The 17,234-nt window shown below is 46.0% G+C and overlaps 3 protein-coding genes across 16 annotated transcripts in view; 1 reads left to right on the top strand and 2 right to left on the bottom strand.

Annotated features, from left to right (window-relative positions):
- DIXDC1 (DIX domain containing 1) overlaps positions 1-10,731 on the bottom strand; it is a 67,963-nt gene extending 57,232 nt beyond the window's left edge. For 7 of the 13 annotated variants that reach the window (XM_027578147.1, XM_027578150.1, XM_027578149.1 and 4 more), the window contains exons 1-2: positions 10,636-10,731; positions 9,423-9,514 (exon numbers count right to left, since the gene is read on the bottom strand). In XM_027578147.1, coding sequence (XP_027433948.1) covers positions 9,423-9,479 — 57 coding nt within the window. In that variant the 5' untranslated portion in view covers positions 9,480-9,514; positions 10,636-10,731. Of the gene's footprint in view, positions 1-1,626; positions 2,067-9,422; positions 9,515-10,635 lie in introns of those variants that run through there. The other 6 variants (XM_027578156.2, XM_027578157.1, XM_027578146.2 and 3 more) reach the window with 6 other exon arrangements.
- Positions 10,732-11,144: 413 nt separating this feature from the next.
- Positions 11,145-17,044, bottom strand: C11H11orf52 (chromosome 11 C11orf52 homolog). 2 transcript variants are annotated; one of them, XM_027580676.1, is made up of 4 exons: positions 16,925-17,044; positions 13,428-13,465; positions 12,278-12,330; positions 11,145-12,056 (listed from the first exon to the last, which is right to left on the bottom strand). In XM_027580676.1, exons 1-4 carry the CDS (start codon positions 16,954-16,956, stop codon positions 11,808-11,810), a joined length of 372 nt encoding a protein of 123 aa, XP_027436477.1. In that variant the 5' UTR covers positions 16,957-17,044; the 3' UTR covers positions 11,145-11,807. The 2 variants fall into 2 exon arrangements, with proteins under 2 accessions (XP_027436477.1, XP_027436476.1); XM_027580675.1 differs by lacking the exon at positions 16,925-17,044 and adding an exon at positions 14,253-14,348.
- LOC113915010 (ATP synthase subunit ATP5MPL, mitochondrial-like) lies at positions 14,648-15,900 on the top strand. The gene has a single exon (XM_035723046.1). The coding sequence runs from the start codon at positions 15,331-15,333 to the stop codon at positions 15,511-15,513; it is 183 nt and encodes a 60-aa protein (XP_035578939.1). The 5' UTR covers positions 14,648-15,330; the 3' UTR covers positions 15,514-15,900.
- Positions 17,045-17,234: the final 190 nt, after the last annotated feature.

Below are 17,234 nucleotides of genomic sequence, written 5' to 3'. Positions count from 1 at the left end.
CCTAGTAAGACAGTGGGACCTGACACCCGGGGGGGGGGAGTTAAAAAGCGGGGAAGCCATAGAAGGACCTAAGGAGCTTCTGCCACAATTGGTAGATGGGTCAAACAGTATGCAGCTTGAGACCAGGGGAGGCCCAGAGGCCAAGAGTGAGAGAAGAGGAAGCAGGAATACTGGTAGCACTTAAAGAGGTGGCTTCCGGGCTCCGTGGTGTTTCATCTCTCAGACTGTGGCTCTTTCTTAACAATTCCATTACTTGTGTTCAGGGAGGGCTGATGCAAAATGAGGAGCCCTGCAGTGCAGGCAGGATGCAAGCTCCACCCTTCCGTGAAGGCTGTGACATCCCTGGGCCAAAGGAAAATCCCAACTCTGTTCATTAGGTGGGGACACCATTTCTGCAGTTTTCCTGCATCAGGAACAAGGCTGGGGCACAGGGGCAAGGGCTGGGAAGCTTCTGAGACAGGTCGGCTGTGGAGCTTTTTAATTAGAAACAGGAACTGAGGAAAGAATGTACAGTGCATCGGGAGAAAGAAACTCTTACACACACATTCATGAGAAGGGTCACCTCTGGGGAACAGGCCAGGATTGGAGGGGTGGCCAGAGGCAGGCAGTCTTGCCTGTAATGTTCATATTAAGAAGAGAGTGGATTCATGTGTTGTTTAACTAAAAACTGATCTTCAAAAAGCCTTATATTTAAGAAGGACATAGAGGGAAGAGAGAGGTGGAAAGAGAGAGAGGAAGAAAAGATGAAAGACACAACCAACAGCCTGGGTCTCCTTGTAAAATAAAGGTCTCCCTGGATGCTGGAATCAGGTGACCCAAAGGGGTGGGGCTTGGAAGCAATGGAAGACACAGGGAGCAAATCACAAGGTGGGGGGAGAGTCCTAAACCAGAATTTCCTGGGTCACAAGAGAAGGAAATGGAAGAAACAACAGAATTCTGAGAGAAAACAGTGAAAAGAAAAAGACCCCCAGCCAGTCCTGGTCCATACTATCGGTCAGATCGACGGTCCAGTCCCCCCACTCTCACACAGAAGGGATCAAATGCTGGTTCCCCTGAACGGGGCCAGGAACTCAAGCAACCTCTCTCCTCTTAGGTCCTGTCTGCCAACCATGCCCTTGGTTGTGAAGAAATCCACTGCCCAGAAAATGGAAAGAGATACAAACACGAAGAGAGCACTTCATGTGGACCACCTAGTCACCCTGCCCTCTCAAACTTTCCACCAAGGCAATTCCACCTTGGCCCAGCCAGTTAGATCCTGAAATAGAACGAGCACTCTTGCCATACGTGCCGGGGCTTCCCTGGGGATTTTCTTGGGGAGAATCCCCGGGAAGAGTGGAGACCACCTCTTTTGGAAGGAGATGACCTCTGAGTTTTTGGTCCTGTCTGTTGGGCTCAGGTAAGCCACCAGGGAAGGGCATCGCTCAGGGGAACTGGAGGCAGGCGGCCCTTCAGATTTCTCCCCGTTAGCCATCTCGTCGGCACCGTATCCACCACCTTGGCCCCTTAGGGCTCTGCGGCGGAAGTGATCTGGGGTCCGCCTGAGGATGGGGGCAGAGAACCCCTTCCAGAGATTAGGCGGGAGGCGCTGGGGGAGGGGAGCTGGGAGTGGGAGGAGCAGACAGTTACCTCATTGAAGCCCTCCTGCAGGACGTCCAGTAAGTTCCCCCGGGTCAGGCAGGCAAGCATTGTTCCTGCCGGGGGCTCCCCGGGCGGGGTCTCCAGGCCAGGCAGCGGCCGCCGCCGCCGCCTCCTCCCTCTGCACACAAAGACTCTCTGCTCAGCTCATGGGGATCTCTCCGGAGTCCCGCCGGCCACTCACTTACTGGAAACCTAGACCCGAGCCAAACTAGCGCCTTCCACTGGGCATGCTCGCACCGGGCCTCTGCCGGAGGGGCCCAGGCGCTGTCGCGGTTCCTATAGAAACAGCTGGGCGCGCAAAGGGTGGAGGGGCGCTGGCTGGCAGCCCCCGGCCAGGAGTCCGTAAGGGGGAGCACCGCGGGCGCGCGGACGGGTTGGTGTGTGCGCGCACCGCACGCACACACACACACACACACACACACACTCTCTCTCTCTCTCTCTCTCTCGCACACACACACACTCTCTCTCTCTCGCACACACACACACACACACACACACACTCTCTCTCTCTCTCTCTCTCTCTCTCTCTCTGTCCGTACAACACACATACACCGAGCTGGGGGCGGGCTTGTGTACCTACACTGCAGACACATACACACCAGGCCCCCGGCGGGCGTGCGGGTAGTGTGCGCGCGCGCTGCGAACATACATACACGTGAGCGCACACACATACACTCGACACACCGGCGGGCGTGCCGGCGTATGCATGCGCTTGTAATCACACGCGAGCTCACACACCAGGCCTGCAGGCAGGCGTGCCGGCGTGAGCGCGCGCTGCACACGCGCGCACACACACGTTCTGCTGATTTAAGGCCCAACGCCCCACCACAAGATGGGTGGAAAGGGGAGTGAATCAGGATTTTTTTTCTCCCAGACTAGCTGAAAACAGCAACCTTTTTCCGTAAGGGGCCCGGACAGTGAGGTTGGACTAAAGAAGGGGAAGCAGAAGGGAACAGAGAAAAAAAAGAAAGAGAAGAACCACCAGAAGGAGAGGGGGGTAAAAGAGGATAGAGCTTTAGTTATTAATAGTATTAGAACACATTTAATAGAAATAGTAGTAAAGAAATACCACGGGATCATAACAGAAACATCAAGGGGAAACCAAGGATCACCAAGGCTTTACCCAAAAAATCTGTATTTCTTTTAAAAATAACTGCTAAGGAGCGCCTGCGTGGCTCAGTTGGTTGAGCCGCTGACTCTTGATTTCGGCTCAGGTTATGATCTCAGGGTCCTGCGAGGGATCCCCGCCACGCCCCCCCTTCCTCAGAGAGAAGTCCGCTTCAGGATTCTCTCTCCCTCTGCACCTCCCTCCCCCCCCGCTCTGTCGCTCTCTCTCTAAAATAAATAAATCTTTAAAACAAATAACAAAAAATAACTGCTAATATGTAAAGCCCATATGTTTAGTGAGATTTAAATGAATTAAATGGGTTTTAATTGAAATAAACACTACAGGGGCTCCTGGGTGGCTCAGTCCTTAAGCGTCTGCCTTCGGCTCAGGTCATGATCCTGGGGTCCTGGGATCCAGCCCCACATCGGGCTCCCTGCTCAGCGGGGAGCCTGCTTCTTCCTCTCCCACTCCCCCTGGACTTGTGTTCCCTTTCTCGCTGTGTCTCTGTCAAATAAATAAATAAAATCTTTAAAGAAAAAAAGAAATAAACACTATAGGTGGGTGGGGGGTGGGATGAATGGGTGATCGGTATTAAGGAGGGCACTTTTTACGATGAACACTGGGTATTATATGTAAGTAATGAATCACTAAATTCTCCTGAAGCCAATATTACACTCTATGTTAACCAAAATTTAAATATTTTGAAAAATTAAATAAATACTACAAAAATGCCCTGGAGGTTTTGAGTTAGGTAAAAGCTTCCCCAAATGAAAGAGAGCTACTCTGCTCTGTTTCTAGTTATTCAAGTCACAGCCTTGATTATTTATTTTTAGGACTACTAGTCATTTGTACTCTCAGTGCACATTCTTGTTTCTATAGGGAAACTGGAAGCTGAAAGAACACCCATATTATATTACACCTCGTGATCCCAGATGGCGGGGAAGGATTTACAGAATGTTAAGGCTCAAAGAAGGTCAGGGCCTTGCCCAAGGACACAGCTGGTCAGTGATAAAGGCAGTTTGAGGATCTAGGACTCTACGCTTATGATTTTGCAGAAGGCCCAAATTTCTTCCCCCAAATACCCACTGGTACCTTAGGAGGAAAAGTCAGAAACGGTTCTTTTCAACCTAATGACCTCCTCCTCAGCTCCTCAGCTCACTTAGAGAAAAAAGAAACTCGGATAGGAAGCATCCAGAACTAGCAACATCTTGCCTGAATGTTTAAAGCTGCTAAACACAATGATACTTCTGAGAAAGACACACCTCCCACCCCCCACCCCCACCCCAACCACAGCAAGCAGGAAGCAGAAGGCCACCAGAGGTGTTCTGTGACTGGTGCTGCTTGAATGCTCTGTATTCAATTCTGGCAAAGGTTGGGGAAAAGCCATGGCACCAGATCAAACTGAACCCGATCAGCCCATGAGTCAGAAAAGCACTGTCCTTCGTAACTAACTGGGGAATTTAGCTGCCAAGAATTCCCCTTGCCATGACCACAGCTCATGGTATAATACGATCAGGTGAGTCACTAACCCATGTTAATGAAACAAGGCCCTTTTAAAAGAGAAGCACGAAACTTCCAACAAAAAATTGCATGCAACGCATCTACATGCATAGTGATGCAAAACCAAAACACCCAGTTGGTGGGTGCCTGGATAGAGGATTTTGATTGGTTGCTGGCCCATCATGCTTTGGACAAAGTAAATATTTGAAACATCAGAGGGAGGTCCTGCTGATAGTTATATGGCAAAAGGTCACTGTTTCTCAAAGAACAAGTCCTTTATCCAAGTAAGACCTGTGAGCTCAATATTCCTAGGAAAAGACTCATTAAATCATTGGATTTTAAAGCTAAAAAAAAAAAAGATATTTGATGCACATGGAGGAATGAAGACTAGGAGAGCTATTTACATGAACTCAGCAAATCAATATGAGAGCTAAGATCTGAACCAAATGCCTCTGATGCTCACAGCATGCTGGAGGATTTAGAGGGAACTGTGGTGAACAGATACAAGATTTATTATAGGGCATATGGTCCACAATTGCACTATTCCCTAGAAATCTGTAATTATAACAACCACATATCCTACAGTACTGGTATGCAATAGAATTTTCTATGATGGTGGAAGTGTTCTATATCTGTGCCATCCAATCCAGTGGCCACTAGCCACACGTGATTAGTAAGCACTTAAAATGTGGCTAACACAAATGCAGGACTAAAATTTAAGTAGCATTTAATTTTAATTCATTTGAATTTAGATAGTACCATTTCATAATATTCTGTGCCATTTTCCCCATACAATTATTGGAATGTTCCAAAAATTATAATATTTTCACATATAGTCTGCCTCTCACACTTGGAAAAAGCACAAAATTCCTGTTGGAGCATATAATCTCTAGGGGTTTGGGTTTTTTTTTTTGCTCAGAAGATGTGCTCACCATATTTATCATGGTCTGCCTTACCAAATAGCCCAGGTGAAGAACTGAGCTTTAGCTCTAAGCAGCACTAACATTTACTGTTCCCTCCATCTGCCCCATCTCGCTCTGCTGTCCTATCAGCATAAGAGCTGGGAGGGTAAGTGGGTTAACTAAACGAACCAGGAATAACTGGGACAATGATCTGCATCCCGTAGTGCTAGAACAGGGGGAAAGTGAGAGCTCGTCCAGGCGGCTGGAACCACTCCCACCACTGCTGGCCTGTCATTCACTCTGCCTGTGAGGAGAGGCAAAGGGTCCAAACTACCTGCTTTTTGCCTATCCCTGCCACGCTGCCTGATTTCTGAAATTGGACCAGACCTCCTCAGTCCTATATTATTTTAACAGTAATGGCACAGATACTTCCCTCACCGACTAAAAGCTACCCAAATATCTATAGGTAACCATAATGATAGCAAAATTGAACTTCTACTATGTGCAAAGCCCTATACTAAGCACTCACATACATTAGCTCATTTGATGATCACAATTACTATAAACAGTAGGGGTTTTTTAGTATCCCCATTTTACAGATGAAGAAAGAGGGGTCTGGAGGATAAGTAATTAGCTAAGTGGTGAAGCCAAAGTCCAGGTTCTTAATCATTATGCAATCAATACTTTTACATGATGCTCGAGACATAAAAGGTACTCAGTAAATGTTTTTAGTTGAATGCATGAATGAATGAGTGGAGGAAACATTGGCAAACTCATTCATCACTTATATTAATACAGATAATAATATGTTGGCCTAAGTAAGCCTTAAATAGAACTGTCATTCGGTGAAAATATTGACTGACTTCTCCCTGTGTGGAAATGTGTGAAATTCACACCTATGTCAATTTAAGACATCCATCGTGGGCAATCATTAATGACTATAAAGAAGCAGAAAGATGGTCTGAATAAACAGATAATCAAAATTGTCAATGGAAATATTTTAAATGTCTCTGAAATAATTTCTTAATCTTTTTCTATTTTCACACATTAGCGAGTTTCTTGGCAGTAACATATGTTTACAATTTCTACTGCATTTATCTTCAGAGACATCAGCATAAATGTACACAAAAGGGCTCATATCTACTGGCAAAGGCCCCAAACGTGTCCTGGCTCCTAAACTGTTCTGTCTCCTGGCTTTTCTGCCAGCCTTAATCTTACTGAGACAATGCATTCATCCTCCTGCTCAAATGGTCAAGTGTTCTCAAACACTCCTTTTTCCTATCAGATTTAAATTCCTCATGCCCCGCTCTTAAGGCCCTCCCCCAAATTGCCTATGCTCAGGTTAGCAGGCCCCTCTGTCTCACACGTTCCCAGGGCTCATTTTCACCTCCCATTCCTTCACAACTGTCCTTCTGCCTAAAATGTCCCACACTTCTGCTACTCAAATCTTTACTATGCCTATTTCAGGTTATGCTTCCTCATAAAACTCCTCTGACCCCTTTTAGTTTTCTTAAAATCAAGGCATATCTGATCTTAATCTGTCTCAAATACTCAAGTCCTAGATAACCCATGGTTCATTCCTGTTCTTTTTTTTTTTTTAAAGATTATTTATTTATTTATTTGAGAGAGAGGGAGAATGAGAGAGAGAGAGCACGAGAGGGAAGAGGGCCAGAGGGAGAAGCAGACTCCCTGCTGAGCAGGGAGCCCGATGCGGGACTCGATCCCAGGACTCCAGGATCATGACCTGAGCCGAAGGCAGTCGCTTAACCAACTGAGCCACCCAGGCGCCCTCATTCCTGTTCTTTTTTCAGGTTTCTGCTCAAATATCACTTTTACCTGTTCAGCCTTCTCTGACTACCCTATTTGAAATGACAATACCCAGGGCACTTGAGTGGCTTAGATGGTTAAGCACCTGACTTTTAATTTCAGCTCAGGTCTTGATCCTGTGGTCGTGAGTTCAAGCCCTGCATTGGGCTCCACCTTGGGTGTGGAGCCTACTTAAAAAACAATAAATAAATAAAATAAAATGACAGCACCCCTTCATCCAGGCACTCCCATTCCTCTTTGCCTAATTTATTTGTATTTTTCTTCCTAGCATTCATCACTGTCTTGTGTATTCTATATTAACTTGTCTGTTTGCTTATTGTCAGTATCTCCCTGCCCAGAATGTAAGGTCCATGAGAGCAGGGAATTTTGTATGTTTTGTTACTGGTTTATCTGGTTTATCTCCAGAACCAAAAATGTTTCCTGGCAGATAGTAGATGCTCAATAAAGCCTGGCTGAATGAATGAATACTCCTCTTTTTATAATTCAAAGGTCATAGCACGTTCTATATTACTTAGCATTTAATTCTAGTTAATTTAAAAGTAGGAATCTTTGTCTCTTTCAGTGTATTTCCAAGACAAATATAAATAATTTCTGGTAGCCTTCTATATTTTCTTCTCCTTCATCAATGCATTTTTTCATTAAACATTCACTAAATATATTGAGTGCCTATTATATGTCATTATATGCCAGATCCCATTCTTTTAGCAAAAAAACTTAAGAAACTCACAATTACACATAAATACATGAATACACACAGAGGCAAGAAACAAGACTGAAAGAAAGAATAGTAAGACTAGTAAAACTAAGAATCCAATATTAGTATGGGGGGACAGAGTGTACAGGGTGAGTGTGACAGACTGGGTGGGAAGAAAAAGGGAAAAAGAGACAGAACGGTTAAGAGCCTAGAGTAGGATGTTGCCAAAGTAATCACCAGATGCTAGTGCTTAATATAAACTGTACTTAGGCAGATATGCAAATACATTCTACATGAATTTTTTAAATTCACATCTCAAAAGTCATCAGCTGGTTATCCTAAGGTAAAAATTAAATTAAGACTAGCGACATCTGGGGGCGCCTGGGTGGCTCAGTCGTTAGGCCTCTGCCTTCGGCTCAGGTTGTGATCCCAGGGTCCTGGGATCGAGCCCCGCATCGGGCTCCCTGCTCAGCCAGGAGCCTGCTTCTCCCTCTCCCGCTCCCCCTGCTTGTGTTCCTTCTCTCGCTGTGTCTCTCTCTGTCAAATAAATAAATAGAATCTTAAAAAAAAAAAAAAAAAAAAGACTAGCGACACCTGGTGGCTATTTTAGAAGTGACCCTTGAATGTCTCTACTGTGAAACACTAGGCAAGCCCCCATACCTCTGGACTGCAATTCATAATATGTTAGTGCTCCACATTACTAACCACACTATCATGAAATAATCTTTCTGCAGGACCTAAGGTCTCATTGCAAGAGGTGGCCAGATTTCTACAAAGAACCCTTCTCTCAGCTGATGACCCTCTGCCTTCTGGAAGATGTATATATAATTTGATACCATGATTCTTCTTTTAAAAGGTAACTTATTACTTAAAATGTTCACCTCCTTTGACCTAGGAATTCTACTTCTGGAACCCAATCCTAAGGAAAAAAGTCTTAAATGAGGAAATCAATGTTATTTACAATGGGGGAGGGGAATCTAAAAGTTGAACAAACAGAAAAATTGTCAAGAAAATTAGAACCATTATAATGTTTACCAAACACTTGTAACAGTAATAAAACAAACATTTTTTAAAAGATTTATTTATTATTTATTTGAGAGAGAAAGAGAGAGCACAAGCTGAGAGAGGGGCAGAGGGAGAAGGAGAGAAGCAGACTCCCCACTGAGTGTGGAACCCAGTGCAGGGCTGGAGCTCATGACCCTGAGATCATGACCTGAGCAAAAATCAAGAGTTGGATGCTTAACCCAACTGAGCCACCCTGGCACCCCTTGACTCTTGCTTTTATTTAACTTAATGTTTGTTAATTGTTAAAATGTTTGTTTTAAGGGCACCTGGGTCAGTGGGGAGTCTGCTTCTCCCTCTCCCTCCACCCCTCCCTGCTGCTCATGCTCTCTCCCTCTCTCTCTCTCAAATAAATAAATAAAATCTTTTTAAAAATTAAAATAAAAAAATAAACAAAATCATGGTTTGCAATATTTCCCAAATGCCCTATAATTAACATGCATTATTTAAATCTTTTAAACTGCATATATCTGATTAATTGCTATAATTTTTCAACTTCTCCCTGATTTTATTAATAATGAATCAAGGGAGATAGAATTTCTACAAGAAGGGGAAGCAAGAAAAGAAAGCAAATATATGCCAATTTTGTTCCAAGATCTGAGTCTTGATGGAGAAATCCCCCAGTTGTGGAACTGTACCAAAATTCCATTAATGTCATCACACTCCTTTCAACAGTACACCAGAAACTTACAGAGGGTTCTGCTGGCAGCAGGGAGTTACAGAGTCTCCTAACCACTTGAGTCCCCATCTTCAGAGTCCCTAGAAAAGCCGGATCAGGGCCACCTTAAAATAGGAAGAGGGAGAATGTACAAAAATACAGGACAGGAAAAAAAATTCCAGAGCTAAACCAATCTAGTAGTGTCAGTCCCCTGCCCCAAATCTATCAACTTAAGTCATCGAGAAGTTTCAGAAATGGGACCCTGGTTAGCAGGAAATCCAGCCAAAGATATTATAATCATAGCAGGACTAAACCAGTGATATTTTAAAAACTAGCCACTTAGGCTTAATAGTAATAAAGTAAAGAGCAATGCTTCCCTATCAGTCAACCAACAATGCATTTTCCCTCTTCCCTAAGGTTATCAGTAAAGGACCACAGTAAGAATTCTGAAGACAATCAAGACAAATACTGGGAGCTCTGCTTGTGGGTACTTCCATTCATCCTCAGCAATTCCATTTTAACCTAGAAAGGCTGCATTTATATTTTAAGGCAGAAATTTTTACATAGCACTTTAAGTTTACAAAGTGTTATCACCTACATCATCTTATTGGACCGTCATAGTAAATAACCGTTGGAAATAAAGTTCTTGGTATTACGCCCCAGCTAATAGTAAACAGGCTAGAGAGTTGCTCTGCCAATTAGTAGTGGAGGAAGTTTTCTAGCCACTTCTTCCAAATCCACTTGCTCTAGGTCTACGCCAGAGAAGAGGCCGGGAAAATGATGATAATGATGATAATGGCAGCCAACATTTGACTGCATACTATGTACTGTTCCAAGTGTTTTAAATACTCACATTCTATGAAGTCAATACTATGATTTACCAAGTATTTTGTGCTGTGATTCCATTCTCAGTACTGTGTTCGTCCTAAGGAATCATCCCTCTTAGGGATAAATCGATGGGCATCGGTATTCGGGAAGGATGGCATACAGACTGAAAGGGGACGTGCATTACTACTCCAAGCTCTGAAAGTCTGAATCTGGAACTTCACCCTAAGAACCTGTAGGGCTCAGAGCCGGCTCAGAACCTGAAACTTCCGCCTCCTTCTTTCCAGCAACGCCCCCCCCCCCCCCATCTAACCCCTAGGTGTGTCCCCCTTTCTGATCTGGACGCTCAACCAGTGGTAAGTATATTTTCCAGGCACCCCCCCCACGCCCCGGGCTCCCTTCCCCCCCTTTCAGCACCTACCTCTTAAATCATCGGTGTGTCTGGTTCAGCATCTCTGTCCCCAGCCCTTCTGAGCTCGGCCCCCTCCTGCTACGGCGTCGCCGCTGCGTTCCTGATGCCATGGTGACGCGGAGGCCGGCCCCCGCCCGGCCCCACCCACCTCTTGCCGGCGCGAGGCAGACCCTGACAACCTAGGCCCCGCCCCTTCCTTGGCCGGCTCCGCCTCCTAACGGCCCAGACAGCAACCCCAGCAGGCCCTGACCCCGCCCCCTACCTCCCTGACCCGCCTCCTGCGGGCCGACGCCGCCCCGCCCCCCTGAATGCCAGGACGGGCCCGGGCAGCTCCGTCTTCTGCAGATGGAAACCCGCCTCCTGGGCGTCCAGATCACAGCCCCGCTCCGCCCCAGCCAAGGCCTGTGGGGTCCCGCGCGCGAAGTGTCTGGATTTATTGGCTGCCCTCAGGCTGAGCGAGACCTGCTTCGCTTACGTAGAGCCTGCAGACCCCCACCCCGGAAAACGCACCAGGCATGTTCCTTATGCGATTTATTGATCCCAGCGGCTCCGCACCTGCGAGAGCCAACAGTCCAGCCAAGGGGAGTTTCCGGGCTATGCAGTGCTGTCGGTGACTTGAAGTACTTGTAACCGATGGTCCGAGATAGCTTCCTCCACGCCTCAGCCCTTGCCCTCGTTTGTCTGTTTAGGTTCTGGGACCCTTGACCCAACCACCAAGGGAATTGCCCAAGCCAGCTCTGGGGGCTGTGCACAAGAACTCAGAATGCTTTTCCAGAGCACCTCTCCTTCTTCAGCTTTGGAGTTTAAGGTGTGTAAAAGAGACACCACTAAATTAAGCCCAACAAAAGCAGCTCAAGTGCTGGGGTAACCTGTCGTATTAGCACTTCTCTTGAAAGCAGGAGCAAAGGAAGGGGTCAAAAAACTTCCTGCGCACTCATCCTAGCCCCCCTCATTTTGTGGAACTCCATCCACCCCTAGCTAACCCAAATACAACTCCAAGCTAATGGTGGCAAGTAAAAGATAGGCCTAGGGGAGGGGGCAAGACTGGGGGCACTCACAAGGGCCCTGGAGTTCTTTAAAACGTGGCAGCCATCTCTGGGCTGCCAGCCAATTCCCCAGTGCAGATTCTCCCCAAGGGAGTAGTGGTAAAATGATGGAAACACGTCTGTCCTCCCCAATGCTCACACTAGGGTCCCGTTCTTGCTGTCATAGCGGCGTGTGGCCTGGGGGAAGCGAAGGGTTGCGTACTGCGTAGCATTTTTGAACTGCAGGTGCTTCACCTCCAGAGTAGAGCGTGGCTGGGTAGAGCTGCACACTTGAATGTCTGCATAATGTAAGCTGCTCTCCTTCAACCTGAGGCCTTGACTCCTCTCCTGAGACGTGGGCTTCTCTAACACCTGTTCATAAATATGTCCTCTTGTGTCACAGGCCTGCAAGAAACAGACAGCATTAAGGGAGATTCTTGGCTTGCTTTTGCCCCTCACCCACAAAGCGGGGTCGGCGATTCTGACCGACCCCTTTGCTCCTTTGTGGGGCAGAACCAGCAAGCTCTGGTTCAAGATAACTGAGATGTGTGGCAGGGTGAAAAAGCTGAGTCCTCAGATCACATGTCTGAGCAGCCCCCTGGAAAGGGCCAGAGGCCTGTCATTACCTTTGCACTGTACTGCTGCTTCGGCTGCTTCAGAGCCCGTCTTGCGCGGCTTCCTGAGAGGAAGAAATCCAACTTAAATTCATCCTCCCTTCCCTGTCTCTACTGAGATTGCCCTCTTTGAATCTCCGTTAAACTATTATGGTGGATTTCTAACTAATCTCCCTGCCTCTGCTCTCGCCTCTTTCACTGCGGCCCTTCCCACATCCAAACTCCTCTCATGCTCTGCCCATAATATATATCCTCCAGCCTCATTTTTCACCAGCCCCTGACACAGTGCAGCAAATACATGTTGAGAGCCCATTTTTTTTGCCAGGCTGTGTGCCACATTCTGGGGCTAGAAGGATGAGCAGACTATTTTCTCTGCCTCAGGGAGCTTACAGTCTATTAGGGGAGACAAATGTGTATACAGACTATTACAGTGCAGTGTGGTAAGTGCTCAGCCACACCAATCAGTCACTTTCAATCAACTCAGCCTCTTCTTTCCTGTTTCTTTCTTCTTTTCTTCCTTCCTTCCCTTTCTTCCCTTTCTTCCTCCCTTCCTTCCTCCCCCTTCCTTTCCTTCCCTTCCCTTTCCTTTCATTTCCCTTCCTTTTCCTTCCTTCCTTCCATCCTTCCTTCCTCTACAAGAGATAATTCCACTGCCTAACCTTTCCTCTCTGCTCCTCTTCCAGCTTGAGAACTTGCTATATTATTCCTTCGACACTGGTGTTGTCTCCCATTCTCCCATGGTACGAGTGTGAATCTATTACAGCACCAGTAGATTGCATTGCAGTTACTTGTTTATGTGTAAACAAGTCTCTCAAAGTTGATTTTGAGCTCCTCGAGGACTGAGACAGTGTGCCTCTCTGCCTCCTCGGGACCCAGCAGAGTGCCTCCCATACACTGTAAGTGCTCAGTTAACTTTTGCTGGGTGAATGAAAGAATGAGCAACCAACCTTGCCACTAAGATAATGGAAAGGATAATGGAAACGTAGAGTTTCAGAGCCGGTCTGGAACCCCGGAAGATTTTCTCTGGTGTACTATCTCCCTTTATCCCTTTCCAAGGCTACTCCTCTTTTTCATCCTTATGCCCTTCCCGAGGACACTGGTTCCAGCATCTTCTCTTCTCTAATTCGACCACTCCAAGCCCCCACCCCCAACACCCAGTTACCCGGTTTCTTTTTCCTCTGGGAAGTTGGTGGGCAGCTCCTGTGAAAAGAAACACAGATCACCCACGTGTAAGAGTCCTGGCCTCAGTCTTCTCAGCTTCACCATTTGTTCTGTGGCCTCCTTAACATTCTGGGATGACCTTCTCTCACTTCCCTCTAACAAAGATTCACCCTGAGTCGGCCTGAAAGCATTTATCAAGGGTACCACATCTCTCTCCCAAGGATGGTTCTGGAAGGTGGAGTGGTACGACTGACATAACCAAACACAAAATACAGCCTCAGGCAACCAAGCACAACATGCCAGGGATATAGCTGGGTTGAGGGCTATTCTGGGATTGTCTAACAGGCTAATCCCAGCAGAGGGTAAGGGAAACCTGCCAAATAATGGGATGTTCCTGGATTCAGAGACCCTCTTGCTGCTGCTTCGGTGCCTTTTTTTTTTCCCCAGGGTCTCTGCTAACACGGGGTTCTCACTCTGGGAGTCACAGAAGCTGCCACAACCAGGGCTAACAAATTAGGACCCCTGAAAGCCCTTTTCTAACAGGTCATCTCCCTCCCTGCTTCCCTGTCCTTGTCTTTAATTAACAGAGAAAGTGAGAGATATTTAACCTTTAACATGCACAGCACAGGGAGCTCTGAATTTGGTGAGTGACTCAGCTACCTTGTCCTCGCTGCAGGACAGACCTCATTTCTGAGCTGTAGGACAGGCTCAATTCGGAGCCCCTGGGGTCCCCGGTGGAGCCAGTGTGTCTATGTGATTGTCAACTGTTTGATGGCCAGAGAAAAACACTTGTCTGAGGAAATAGGCTGAATAGTTTGGGGCTTACTCCGGATGCTTTTTCTTGCTAGTGCATTTCCAAACTCTCACCAGAGCCAACTCTATCTGTGTGACTTCTGTCTCCATAAGGAAATTTCCTCCTTTTGCTAACTAAAAAGAAAGAGAGAGGGAAGGAAACTTCTAGATCATGTCCATTTTACTACTGTGGAAAAATCATGATTTTCCCCACATATTTGACAGAGGTTTGTGTTTTGGTTTGACTTTTGCTTTTAATGCAGCTTGCTGAGTTGAAAGCAGATAGAATCACCATCTGAAGTTTACAGGTGGTTCAGAAGAAAAGCTTTGAAACCCAGTTCTAGGTCTTTCTACTTCTGCCACTTCAGCTCTTCCTTTTTTTTTTTTTCCTTTAAACCTCTGTCTAGTCATAGCCTTATCCTAGCCTCCAATTCCTTGCCCCTTGTTGCTACTGTTTTCCTACTTACTTCTACTTAAATGGATAAAGAGAACGTAAATTCTAAAGCAACAGATTTGGACGACTCAATTTTAGTGAATGGAGCCTGTTCCCAAGTTGGATACTATACAATGCCTGGACACAACCTAAGTGGAATATTCTGTTAGACTCATAGTTGATAGGATTTTATTTTTAGCTCAGAATTCCGGAAACTATATGAGTACTCTCCTATATTGGTAGTATGAATAAAAATTGGCTCAATTTTCCCGGAATGCACTTGACAAAAAGTATACGGAGGCTTAAACATAAAGTGTGTACCCTCTGATGTAGCAATTCCATATCCTAAGAAATAAGCGGGTACAAATATGAACACTCATTGTAGCCTTATTTACAATTGCAAAAAATAGGAAATATCCTGTATGTCTAACATTGGGAACTGACTAAATAAATGGCATCTCCGATCAATAGACCATTATACATCCATTTAAGAAACATGTTGGAAGAACATCTAATAGCATGAGAAATCTTACTCTTTAAGTTAGTAAAAGGATAATAAAGCATGTTTTGGGATAAAAGCTATGCACATAGGCATTTCAAAAGGATTACATGGAGGTGACCTTTCTGAGTCATTGGCTGTGTGGGTTGGGGTCACCTGAGCCAGGGGTTTTGTGCTGAGATGCTTCAAAGCCTTGTTAAAAATGTTTGGATCCCTGTGAAGGCCTACTATACCCAAGTTTACCAGGAGATTTGTGTAGGAGCGGGGTTAATGGGCTTCACCGTTTATAAAATCAGGACTGCTGATAAAAGAAGGAAAGCTTTGAAAGCTTTGAGTCCTGCACCTGCTCATGGTCATCATTAATCAGCTTAATTGGAACATCAGTATCAGCAAGCTCTGTTAGATGGGAACGTGGAGCATCGCTGTACCTTGTAGACGTGTTGTTTCCTTTGTGGCATGAATAAATGTAACTCTGAGGTACACCAAAAAAAAGGGATCACATGGAAATAGACTAAAATGTTCCCATCATTTATGGTTGCTATAAATATATTTAGAATATTTATGGTCGCTTCTTATTTTCTGCTCTTTGGGATTTTCCAAATTTTCTACAGTGAATGTGTGTCACTTTTGTAATCAGAAAATAATAATAAATAATAATAATGATATTTTAAAATAAAAAGCTTTTTAATCGACATACTGTCTTGAAGTCTCTGTAAGTTTATTGAGATAATGAGAAACAGAGGAGAACAATATCCAGTCCTTCTAGTACTTTAAGTTTTTTTAAGGGGCACCTGGGTGGCTCCGTCGTTAAGCATCTGCCTTCGGCTCAGGTCATGATCCTGGGATCGAGTCCAGGGATCGAGTCCCGCATCGGGCTCCCTGCTCGGCGGGAAGCCTGCTTCTCCCTCTCCCACTCCCGCTGCTTGTGTTCCTGCTCTTGCTATCTCTGTCTCTGTCAAATAAATAAATAAAATCTTTAAAAATAAAAATAAATTTTTTAAGGTTTCATTTATTTGTGAGAGAGAGAGAGTGAGCGGGAGGGGCAGAGGGAGAGAGAATCTGAAGCAGATTCCGTGCTGAGCCTGACAAGCCCTACGCGGGATGCAATCCCATGACCCTGAGATCATGACCTGAGCCGAAACCAAGAGTCAGACACTTATCTGACTGAGCCACCCAGGCACCCCTGGTCCTACTAATATTTTAAGAGGAAAAAATATGTTTTGTTTGGAATATCAGGGGTAGTGTTTCTAGCCAGGCTCTACAGTCAGACTGACTTACTTGGGTCGGGGCTGGAATATTGGTTTATTTCCTCACTTAGCCATGTGACCTGGGACAAGTTAACTTCTCTGAGCCTCAGCTTCTCAGCTGTAAAAACAGGAGTAAGGCCACCTCCCTCAGCATTGTTGGGAAGAGATTGTTTGAAAAGTGCCTGGAGCATAGTAAGCTCTCAAACACCAGAACTATGATTATCATCTGGGGAAGAAGGGAAGGGAGCGAAAGGAGAGGAAGACAAAGAGAAACCATGCCAATTCACCATTCCAGTCTGGCTTTGGCCCCTCAACAGTCAGCAGGCTTGGCTGTGTTTTCTGAGGCTTTCTGAAAGGAGTGAACACAGAAAGAGGTAATGCTCTGGTGTTGGCACCCGAAGATGTGCCAGGCAGAGGGAGGTAGCAGTGGGAGGTTGGTAGAGAACTATCTGCAGGCTTTCCCTTTTTCTCTGGGCCTCCATGTCCACCAACAGAGACGTTACCCTCCACCCTCTGCCCCTACTCACCAGCTTCCCCCACAGCAGAGCTGGTTTCCCATGGTGTTCTGTCTCAGAGGAACGCAGCTGTTTTTCTACAGAAAGAGGCTGGTGCATTTCCTGGTTCCTGGTTTAGCTTTCAATAGCGGCTCCAAGGGAGTCTCTGTCAGTGTCAGATTTCAACCTAGCAGGTTGGACTTTGGAAGCCACCTGCTGGAGTGATTCCCAGGTGACTGTTCCCAGCCAAGGGGTAGAGGAGCACACATGGGCTCCAGGTGAGAGCTATCTCACCTTCAGGATTTGGAGCTACTTTGATGAAGCCATGAACTTTGAGCTTCAA

This window comes from Zalophus californianus, chromosome 11 (assembly GCF_009762305.2).
Source record: "Zalophus californianus isolate mZalCal1 chromosome 11, mZalCal1.pri.v2, whole genome shotgun sequence".
NCBI lineage: Eukaryota > Metazoa > Chordata > Mammalia > Carnivora > Otariidae > Zalophus > Zalophus californianus.
The sequence above is the reverse complement of the archived record's forward strand: the minus strand, read 5'-3'. Positions and strand labels throughout refer to the sequence as shown.

Coding starts and splice junctions, on each gene's coding strand:
- C11H11orf52 (XM_027580675.1), bottom strand. CDS start 14,329: ATGGAGACAGAAGTCACACAGATAGAGTTGGCTCTGGTGAGAGTTTGG. Junction 12,331..13,427: donor CCAGAGGAAAAAGAAACCGG/GTAACTGGGTGT, acceptor TCTTCCTCTCAG/GAAGCCGCGCAAGACGGGCT. Junction 12,057..12,277: donor AGCAGCAGTACAGTGCAAAG/GTAATGACAGGC, acceptor TGTTTCTTGCAG/GCCTGTGACACAAGAGGACA.
- LOC113915010 (XM_035723046.1), top strand. CDS start 15,331: ATGCTTCAAAGCCTTGTTAAAAATGTTTGGATCCCTGTGAAGGCCTAC.